At 40.0% G+C, this 11,317-nt stretch overlaps 1 protein-coding gene across 2 annotated transcripts; it reads left to right on the top strand.

The window, feature by feature from the left end:
- Window positions 1-392: 392 nt before the first annotated feature.
- LOC149316884 (U11/U12 small nuclear ribonucleoprotein 48 kDa protein-like) lies at window positions 393-11,075 on the top strand. Of its 2 annotated transcripts, none has more exons than XM_089516440.1 (9): window positions 393-754; window positions 2,493-2,606; window positions 3,958-4,018; window positions 4,731-4,796; window positions 6,281-6,469; window positions 7,156-7,277; window positions 8,953-9,074; window positions 10,003-10,140; window positions 10,865-11,075. In XM_089516440.1, the coding sequence occupies exons 1-9, from the start codon at window positions 641-643 to the stop codon at window positions 10,917-10,919; spliced, it is 981 nt and encodes a 326-aa protein (XP_089372566.1). In that variant the 5' UTR covers window positions 393-640; the 3' UTR covers window positions 10,920-11,075. The 2 variants fall into 2 exon arrangements, with proteins under 2 accessions (XP_089372566.1, XP_089372567.1); XM_089516441.1 differs by having other exon boundaries at window positions 399-754; window positions 10,880-11,075.
- The last annotated feature ends 242 nt before the right edge of the window (window positions 11,076-11,317 follow it).

The following is an 11,317-nucleotide window of genomic DNA, read 5'->3' as shown; positions in this document are numbered from 1 at the left end:
CCAAGGAGGCGAAGAGCAAATTTAAAACAACACAATCTAAAAACACTACAAAAGCATTAAAATATATACAAATGTAATTTTAAAAAACCCCAATCCATTTAAAAAGTTAAAGTGGTGATGCATTAAAATATAAATGTGTTTAAAACTCTATGCAGACCTTAATATAATTAGGCAAGCAAACAAAAACAAATGCACTGCTGAACTGGTGTAAATGAATGTATGCCATGAAATGTTTGCAAATGAGTTGATGTAGTCAGATGGGTTCATCTTTTGCAGATTTGCTTTAGCTTCCTGATGCTGAAAGCAGGGAGAGAAAGCATGCATTTTTTTACCTGAGCTAGTATCAAAAGCAGAAGGACCTCTTTGCAAATGCAAACCCCAGCAGCACAAACAGGGAAAAAAAGCCACTGACTTTGGGACCATTTTAACCATTTCCAACCTGCGCCTGGAAAGAGACACCTTGGACTCACCCGCAATACCACCTTCCACCGACAGAGGCCGCGCCTGAGCACCTCTGACCGTGACCTACTCTCCTTTTCTCGCAGAGCTTCAATGGAGGAACCGGAAATATCGCGAGACTTTGCTCGACGCTCAATTGAGGCCGCGGTTTTTCCAGGAGCGAAGATGGCGTTCATTGGCGATGCGTTGCGGAATTAAAGGGGCGGCGAGGCTGCCCTTACTAAACATGGCGGCCCAGACGGGGCTCCCTCTGAGGGAAAGGCCTTTTTCCTCAGCGATGTGGTTCGGGGACCCAGTAAGTCTCCCTTTCGGCGGAGGAGGCCTTCCTCAGGCCTTGAGGGGGATCCTGGGGAGCCAGGGAGGGAGAGATATATTTATATCCCGCCTCTCCCTATGGATCGAGGCGGGTTACCCAGTGGGTTTCCATGGCTGAGCCGGGATTCGAACCCTGGACCCCAGAGTCAGAGTCAAACCCTGTCTGGAAGCCGTGCCCAGGCGCACGTCCTCCTTTTCCAGGACATTGCCCCTCCATTTCAGGCTTCTGCCCAGAAAGGGCTTCAAAACACCTTCCATTTTGAGCATGACTCAAAAGCATGGCTTTATATTTATAGTAACGTTTCAAGCTCCAATACATTTAATAATAATAATAATAATAATAATAATAAATGTATGTACCGCCTTTCCAAAGGATCAAGGCGGCTTACAAAATTACATAAACAGTTATATAAAATACACGATCAATTTGCATAATAAGCAAATACATAAAGTACCTAAAGCATACGTAACATGTACTGACTAAAATTCCTTAACTAAAATGCACTCGTCAAATTACACTTTAAATTTATTAAATATTTAAAATAGATAAACTTAAAGTAAGCAAATAATTTTGAAATTTTATTTATTTGTTTATTATTAACGTTTATTTATGGAGCGCTGTAAAGTTCGCACAGCGTTTTACATAGTAAGGGTCGAATTAAAATAAGACTAAAACCAACCCAGCGGCGTACAATCTTAAAAACAATCACATTGCATGATTATAATATCTCTGAAATAATACTAACTGGTATGCAATAAAGACAAAGTAAGCAGCAGATTAACATCATCATTGTTTGTTTATATAGTGCCGTCCATGTACAAGGTGCTTTACAACACAATAAAGCATTTAGGACTGCTTCAGTAATCTAAACTACTAAAGTGCAATACTATAATACGATACTAAAAAGGCAATAGACAAATACAGTGCAAATAAAGAAATGAAAGAGGGGGAGAGAGCTAGCCACACAAACCCAAAATACTGAATAAAACAGATAACCAATTATAGGTCCAATGTTTTTTCCAGTGCCTTGTCCTCCTTTGCAGTTTGGACACCTGCTCACCTTGTACTGTTTGGAAATTCAAAAGTTGGTTTTATTCTTGTTGCTAACTACCCTCCATGGCGACCCTGTGGATGAGAGATCTCCAAGCCCTCCTGTCCTCCACTTGGTCTTGGTTTTATCTTCATCCCAAATATCCTAAATAAAAGCACCAGGTCCTTTGAGATCCTGGAAGCTAAGCAGGGTCAGCCCCAGTTGGTACTTGGATGGGAGACTGCCCAGTGCTGCAGGCTCTGTTTCAGAGGAAGGGACTAGCAAAAACACCTCTGAGGAGTCCTTGGCTAAGAAAAGCCTCTATAATCCATGCATTTGCCATAACACACACACACGGTTTTAACTTGTACTGTGAGCCACTTTGGGTGCAATTTGGGGAGAAAGTATAGCAGTCAGTTAAGATCCCTCTGGGCAAGCATTTCAAGATGATGTACGATCATTTCCACTTGTCTGACTTTGCAACAATAAAGTAACTCTCCTTTTCATTAAAAGAAAGAAGGAAATATATAGGATGCCTTTGCATGCAGGCTGCCATCAGCCATATATATATATATATATATAATATGTCTTATATATGCAGTACCTCAGGAAGGGAAGAGATTGTGGATGCTTCTAGGACTCATGTCTTGTGTCAAAATTATCTGCTGTCTTGTCTTTCCCCCCCAGTTTCAGAAAGTGTGCTGTCCCTATGATCCTAACCACCAAATGCCTAAATCTTCCCTGGAGAAGCATATGGTGTCCTGTAGGCTGAAGAAACTGGAATACTCTAAAGAGGAAGAGGTGATACACTTGCATAGTCTTCTTTCCGCCTTTAGTTCCTCACATTGTAGGGATTTGAGGCATTCACCCCTCCCTGTTTTCTCCTGAAATAAAAAGTGGCTTCATATTTGTAAAGATTCTGAAAATGGTTTTCCAGATTACATTTGTCTAAACAGGTCATGAACAAATGGGCTTCTTAAAAAGACTCAGATCAAATTATATATATATATATATATATGTGTGTGTGTGTGTGTGTGTGTGTGTGTGTCTGTGCGTGAAAAGATGTACACACCCACAATATGATATAAAAGCCATCTTGTTTTAGAAAACAAGCAGGAAGATTATCCAACCTCTCAAGTGATGCATTATAAAGACATAGGTAAACTAGATATTGTAGAAGTATTTTTCAGTGTGGTGTTTACTGGAACTAGGAACAAACAAAGCAACACTGGAATTGCCTCTCAGGATCCCTTATTTTCAATTCTACTACTACCTGAGCACTACAGTGTATTGAATTCTGAATATGTGAATATTAATGAATATAACAATTGAACAGCATGGTTATCCACTTCCTTTCTCATTAAGAAATGCCACTTTATCTACAAACTTATCCTCCTCTTCCCCAACTTACCATCTAATTTCATTAGAAGTAAACCCCACTTAGGTCAATAGGGTGTACTTCTAAATGAGTGTGTACTGTATAAGATTGCAGCTTCCATCCTTAAGTAAACAGGTTTTTCTTGTATAATTGCTAAATGTACAGAAATAGCTAAAGATAAATCTTAGTTTAAAATTTGTCAAAGCACACATAATTCTACAGTGCAAAAGGTATGTTGAAGATATGATCAAATGTATGATGTCCCTACTTTATATAAAGGCAGCAGCTGAAAATGAACATATTGTCATCAACTACACAACTCACCTTTCGGTTCTGCCATTCTTTACAGTTTCTGTAAATATCAGTATAATAATCATTGCAGTGTTAACATAGGTTCCTTGAGCAATATGTCTAAAAGATGTGAGCATAGACAGATATTTTATGACTGCTAAACTTCTAGTGATACAGTTTAATAAAGGTTGTGATGGCTTCATTTTTTCTCACACATTTGACCAGAGGCAGGAATCATGACGTCCTCAAAATGTTGTTGGACTGCAGATATTAGAAGCCATAGCCAGCATAGCCAGTTGTGATGAATGCTGGGAGCTGCAGTTCCAAAAACATCTAGAAATCATGATTCCTACCTTTTCACTTGATGAAAGTAGGAGGCATTGAGGTCTGGAGATCAGGCTGTACTATCTGGAGATCAGATAATACTAAAAAGACAATGATAAATGCTCAGTGGCTTCTTTGTTTACATATTTTATCTTCTAGAATGAAATGTATGATTCTACTTTTTTCTATGAAAAAGCAAAGATTCCTAAAGTTCAAATGGGTGAGTACAGTAGAATATATCTATTAAAATAATGAGGCATCAGATTCTCATTGTATCATCTGTTCTGCTGAATGGGAGAAAAAAATACACTCCTTACTAAAACAACATTCTGTGATCCTGTAAATTTCTATTTTTAGAATTACTGAAGGTTATCTTAACAGACTTATGGGCTGTGCAGACCTGCAGTTGCCTTCAGGTGCAACTGCCTGCCAGAGCCCCAATCCGGCGTTTCCAGAGCACAAAAAGGAGCCGCTCCTTTGGTGCTGCATTGCACCAGAGGAGCGCCGTAACACTGTGTGCCATGTGGTGCGGCATCACGGCGCCCTGGGGGTGGAGCTGGGTCCTGCATCATGTAGATGCTACGTCCCAAGTCCGCCCCCAGGCCGACCTTAATGGCCATAGTTCTTATTTGTAAAGCAGTTATAATCTCATCTGGAAATCATACTGGCAGCTGGAGGTTAATTAAGATAAAATGCCAAATAAAACTTTTCAATTTTTAAGGTTCCACAAGACTATTGTAATGTTAAAATTGTTCAATATGTTGTTGTAAACTCTGTTACTGTAAATATCTGATTTCTGAAGTCTGTTTCTTCTCTTTCAAAGAACTGCTTGTCTGTATACTTCACACATCAAAAGTTAAATAATTGTTTTAAGCATTAAAAAAGGGCTCAAAGACATTAAACACTCCGATACCATCTTTTTTTTAATGCAGACAAGAATTTGCAGTTTGACATAATTAAACAAGCCACTGCCAAAGAGTGTGGAAGTTACAATCCAGGTAAGTGGTAATTAATCCATTTGTCACAAATTTTCTGTTGTTCTTTGGACTGTGCTGTGTTTGTGGAAATTATGAAGCCTCATACTTGTTTCCTGCCAGTCCCTCTGCTTTCTGTGCTAGTGATGTTCCAACACAGAGGCTTCTTCTCAGTGATTTCCTTTTTTACGTATCCTCTCAGAACTTCCAAATGCTTACCTTTTGGAGGTACAGTCACTCCTTATTTGATTCTCCCCTTTAGCTTGCATGAAACCTAGCCCATGAGGTGCAGCCAGATTTTGACTGCACAGAGTCATCTGGCATTATTACATTATTACTATTATTCATACATTCCTTTTTAATATATAAAACTTTTGTGTTAATATCACATAAATGTGATATAGGCAATGACTGCACATGTTTTATTGATGGAGCCCAGGGTATGATTTGCTGAAAGTCAGCCAATCAAATCATGGCCAAGATAGGATTCAGAGCTTCACCTCTTTTAATTCATGTCAGTGTACTAAATGGAAGGGGCTCTACCTGTCTTATAACAAAAAGAAGTCCTGTACTTAAAGAAAAAAGTGAAGAGCTGATGTCTGACATGAATGGGAAAAATTCACTGTCACATACCTGATCTTCTACAGTGCGCCTGCGTCATACACGGGCATGCATTACGCAGCTTTCAGCCTACGCTGAAAGCCGCGCAGGGAGGAAGTGGCGGCACGTCCCTTATGGAGTAATGGGGCATGCGCCCATGGTGCGTGTGCATTGCCTCGCCGCTGCGTGCACGAGCCCCATTCATTTAAATGGGGCTCAAGCATGTGTGGAATTTGCTTTACGCGGGGGAGTCCAGAATGGATCCCCCACGTAAAGCAAGGGCGCACCGTATACAGAAAGCTTGTAATATTCAGATAACATCCTGCACTTCTTGAAGGAAAGTTAGGATTCAAATCCAAAAAAATAATAAATAACACAGTGCTTATTTCATGTATTTATTCAGATGTCAGGAATAGATGTCATAAGATCTCCTTAGGACTTCCTGGCAAAGCTTAAATACTGGGAGTTTTTTGTCCAACAATATTTGTCCATCAGTGGTTTCTAATGCTTGCTTTCTGTGACTTGCTGTTAAAGATCCATTAAGAACACTCTATTCCCAGTATCTTAAAAAACAAATCGCCTGTAACCCTGAAGAGGGTACTTCCTGATTCCAAGTGTTGTGGTAGGTAGGTCAGTTTGGGGACAAAGTAATTTGCCAAAACATCTAGGATGGCCCAGGCCTCAGTTTGCATTGAAGGATGGAGATAAGATAGGAGGTTGGCCTGTGAGACAAAGCTTTGTCACCATCCTCCATCCCATCCAGCTTTTCTTTAGGGCCTTGTAGTAAGATTTTTGCTTTTGTAGACGATAGAGAAGATGAATTTGCAAGGGCTACTCTTGTCTCTCAGACTCAGAGTACTTGTTTGTTTTCACTGTAATAATAAAATCAATTCATTTACACACTCTAGGTGCTTATTCCTCACTGCCTGTCGAAGTTCCACAAAACCACAAGCGTTACATCTGTGATTTGACCCAAGCCGATCGCCTGGCAATTTATGACTATGTCCTTGCAGAGACAAAGAATCAGAGGTCGAGATCCCAGCTGACAGAAAATGACAGTGATCTCTTTGTAGATTTGGCAGCAAAAATCAACCAAGGTCTGGAGGAAAATGTTACAGTTGAAGTCTGTGTGATACCAGAAAATTGTAAAACATGTGAAATGGGATTTCAAACCCTCTTGCTTCTTTTTTTCTACTTAAGCCTCTCTTCCCCTCACCAGTCCTCTATTTTGCATGATGAAATTTTTGGAGTAATGACTATATAAAGCCAACAAAAATTCTGAAAATTCCATATGCACACTTTATTTCTTTTTAATGTTATTTGGCAACCCGCCAGGACCTTTGAGATGAGGTACAACAGACACAAACATTTAAAGAAATAAATAGATAGCAATAGCAAATACATTTCTGTACTGCATATCAGTGCACTTAAGCACTCCCTAAGTGGTTTACAGTGTGTAAGCTAACTGCCCCCAGCAAGCTGGGTATTCATTTTAGTGACCTCAGAAGGATGTCAGGCTGTCCACCCTGAGCCCCTGGCTGGTATTGAACTCACAACCTTGAATGAATGGCTGTAGTACAAACATTGAACCACTGCGCTATTATCTACCCTGATTTCACTAACCTTAATATTAAGACTACAACTGTACCCTGATTTTGGGCAATAACATCATGCACCCATCAGTTGTTTGTGTCCTAATACTTTAAATAAAGCTGCTGTTTCTAACATAACCAAATATCTCTTTTTCTTTTCTTTTCTTTTTTTAAAAAAATTTGCCACATAGATGATGGTCAGAAAGGTCCAAAGTCTCATCTTGAAATTCTCGCAGAGATGCGGGACTACAAAAGACGGCGGCAGTCCTATAGAGCTAAGAATGTGCACATAACAAAGAAATCCTACACAGAGGTGAGTGCTGGAGAAGTGGCACCTGTTGGTTCCCAGCTCCGGGTTTTACTGCAAACTTTAAAGGGGCCATCCAATTTAAACTTCAAACTAAAGTTAGTGCAATTTACCAGCACACTAGGCTTGGAGGCACCACCCTCCACTGACATGAGGAAACATTAGCTGCATCCACACTGCAGGAATAATCCAGTTTGACACCACTTTAACATTGAGCCATGGCATTTGCCTATTCCATGTAGAGCAAGTACCTGAAAGGCATACTCCCCTCCCCATGACATCAGTTTATTGGTGTGTGGACATAACTATTGCAGTACTGTGCGAGAGGCTGCCAGAGACTGCATGTCTTTTTTCTCTTAAGTTTAAACAGCCAGGGGACCCTTCACTTTCAAGTGGTCTGTCAACATAGGGCAACCCCTTGGATTTCATAGGGTTTTCGAGGCAAGGAATGTTCAGAGGTGGTTTTGTCAGTTCCTTATTCTGAAAGCACCTGGTATTTTTTGGCAGTCTCCCATCCAACTGCTAACCAGAGCTGATCCTACTTAGTTTCCACGATCAGACAGAATCTGGTGGCTTTAGACTATTTAGGCCGATTCTTCAGTACTTGGTGGCAGTCACATGGTTGTAATTACCATCTAGTCATTACCCTTCAATGCTTGGTAGCAATGACTACTGGAACAAACAGTCTGTGTAGCTTTTTCTTAGCTGCTAGACCATAATGGAGAAAGAGATTCATGATTAGCAGGTGGGATTGGCACTTGTAGTAAGCACTAAAGCCACCATTCTTCAGATGCTATTAGAGGCAGTAAAGGGCTGGATGTGGGCCAGTAAATTGAGACTGAATCCTAGGATGGAGGCATGGTTGATATGGTGGAGGCAAGTGTGAGAATTGGGGATATAGCCCATTTTGAAGGAAGTTGCACTTTACTTTGAAAGAGCAAGTGCATATATCTGAGGTATGCTGAAATCCAGCTTTGTCACTGGAAGCCTACGTGGACCCAAAAGTACTTTCAGCTGTAGCTGGTTTGTCAGTTCTCCCCCTTCCTGGACTGGTCACAGTGGTCCATGTCTTAGTAACCTTACAATAATGTACTGTGTGGAGTTGCCCTTGAAAAGAGCTTGCAGGTTTCAAGTGTTGCAGAATGCCGCTGATTCACTGAGTGCTATGCAAAGTTGGAGTCATAATACAGCTATTTTCCATGATTTTGCACTTTCTGCTTATTTACTTCTAAGGTGATGTCAAAAAATACTGACTTGGACTCTGTTTGACCATAAATGATTACAGCCTAACTACTTATTGGAGTACCCCTTCCTGATATGAATCATCCTGGTCTTTAAGATCTTTGGAACGAACTATCTTCATGGTTCCGCTTGCAGGTGTTATTCAGAGTACAGTGATCCACGAGGAAAGCTTCCCACTTGTGGCTTCCTCATTATGGAACTTCCTGAGTTTTCATCTCAGACATCAATCTCCAGAATTAATTAAACAATACATATCATAGTCTGTTGAACATATAGAAGGTGCCCTCAACTAGTGAGCCTACCTGAAAAGGTGCATCTTAAGCAACTAGCAAAATTGAGTTGCTAAAGATATGTACTTTGTCTCCAAATGTGTATTTTTAATGAAGAATGTCATATGAATTGAATATTAAATTTTGTTTAACTTCCAATCTCTGCACAGGTAATCAGAGATGTAATTGGGGTTCACATGGAAGAACTTGCTACTCATTGGCAAGAGGAGAACAGGAACGCAGATGTTTGTGATGATGAAACATCCTCTGTATCAGTCAAGTCTTCAGGAAGGTAAAAATATCATCACACAAAATACTGCCTTCTGTGAACCAAAAAAGGGCATAAATGTTGAACAATAATATAATTGCACTGTAAATTCAAGACAAAAGTTGCAGTGAGTGCTTTGTAGAAGGCAGTCATGTCTATCTTTTCTAAAGAGCATAGATGGAAAATACATACTCTCCAGCTGTGTTTGCATCTCCACAATCACTAACACTGCCTTTGTGCTGCCTCTAGTGTAAAATGCACCAATTTTTACTGCCATTTCTCCATTAAAACAAGGTATGTGACGAGAGTCTGCCTTGTTTGGGATGCAATTAATTCTTTCAGGAGGCTTCTAGGGCCACGTACAATATTTTTTAATTTTTTAATTTATTTTAGAGAGACACAAACATGATCTTCTTTATCAGCAAAGATACTCCTCTGTAATTACTACCCTTCCAGTAATACTCTAATGTGAGGACATCATTGTTTATGGTATGCTAAGGAAATTGTAAGACTGCAACATTTCAGATCATTCCTAGGAGGAAAGACCGTTTGCAAATGTGAACATGAACATCTCAGCATTTTTTTAAAAGTTGGTGGCCCGAAACAGACAGGCCAAATAGAGCTGCCTCTGGCTACTTTGGGAGGCATGTCATTTAGACAATGCATGCCCCCAAAGCAGCTGGAAGCTGCTCTGAGACGACCTAAGGCAGCCCAAAGCCACCAGCAAAAGGAGTAACTTGGCATTGTGGTGACAGCCTACTTCAGGAGCAGGCCATCTGGTCACCATGGTCCCAATGTAATTGACACTGGAGACTGCTCCTCCTGTGCCATTTACTTCGACTGTTTATTAATCACTAGCATTCTGACCATACTAAAAGTCATAGCATCTTATTTTTCCCTAAGCTGATAGCTCTGCATTTTAAGCCTTTTATTTCATTTCCTTTTTCTTTAGAAAGGAAGAGCACAGGTCTGGATCCACCGACTCAAGACAGTCTTGTGGAAGTTCTAGGGATGTTGATCATTCCAGACGCAGAAGTCCAGGCAAACGAAAAAGAAGTCGAGAGAAAAGTTCCCGAAGAAAAAGAGAGAGGTAAGTAAAGAAAACCCTATGAAATTAATGGGGTTACCATAAGTTGACAGGCAACTTGAAGGAACATACACAAGTAACGTCCTTGGTCTCTTGAGTTCCAGTGATTTATGGCTACTTTGCCACAGTATGAAAACAGTGGTCAGAAACTTCTTATAAAGGTTCAAGTGAGTGTGCCACAGAGCTGTTAGCATGGAAATAACACAAGTCAGTGCTTAAACTGGGCAAAACCATTGATTCAGTAAGAATGCAAAGGAAAGACATTCACTTTCAACAACATATTTTTCCATTCCTTTAGTTACTCTATTTGTTTTTCTATAATATCCAGAAGTACTACTAATCTGATAATGGGTTCAGCCCTGATCTCAAGAAATGACTTGCCATGGAAGCTCCTTCCCCCCCCCCCCATCTAATAGTTGAAAGGTGTTGTTTTTTCAGAGGTCTTGTTGTCTTTCCCCCATACATCTTTAGACACTTGCATTGTATAGCATAGATGGTGGCGGTGTCTTGTGGGTCTGGCTGCACCCATCAGGGTTCATGGGTTTTTGTTTTTGTCCCCTGAAATTCTGTTCACCAAAATAACTGATTTTGGTTCTTTTAAATGAAATTGACAACCTGGAAGATGTTGAATTATGTGCCAGTGTTTTTTAATGGAAACTTTTGAAGAAGGATTTGGTTCAGTTTTTCCCTCTCTTCTGCTGAAAACCTGAAGTCTCACATAACATAGTTCATTTTGTTTCAGAGATGAAGACAAGCATCATAGTCACAAAAAAAGAAAATAAGATTTGTACCATCGTGTGGAAGTGCTGGATACTGAAGTTGCTACCTGTTTCATTTCAATAACATCCTTTTGTAGCGGTATCATAAGTGTCTACAACGCTTTGCTGTGCCAACTTTCATAATTTAATAAATGTGATCTAAGATCTCTTTCAATGATATCTTGGCTTGCTGAAGGAAAATGTGAAATAGATGCAGTGTTCTCATTCCAGTGCTTTCGTTGTCTCACAGGTAAAATATACAGATCATGTATAAAATATGGTGTACAACTTCTAGAAATATACAAATAATAGACTTGGCTTTATATAGCGCAATCTCAGGACAGTGGCATCATCACAGATAAACTAGTTATCTTGCTTTTTAACTGAAGAAATTCCAGGAGGAGAGAGGAGGAAATCCTGGC

Source organism: Sceloporus occidentalis, unplaced genomic scaffold (genome assembly GCF_023333645.1).
Source record: "Sceloporus occidentalis isolate IW3139 unplaced genomic scaffold, rSceOcc1.0.p SCAF_3, whole genome shotgun sequence".
NCBI lineage: Eukaryota > Metazoa > Chordata > Lepidosauria > Squamata > Phrynosomatidae > Sceloporus > Sceloporus occidentalis.
The sequence above is the reverse complement of the archived record's forward strand: the minus strand, read 5'-3'. Positions and strand labels throughout refer to the sequence as shown.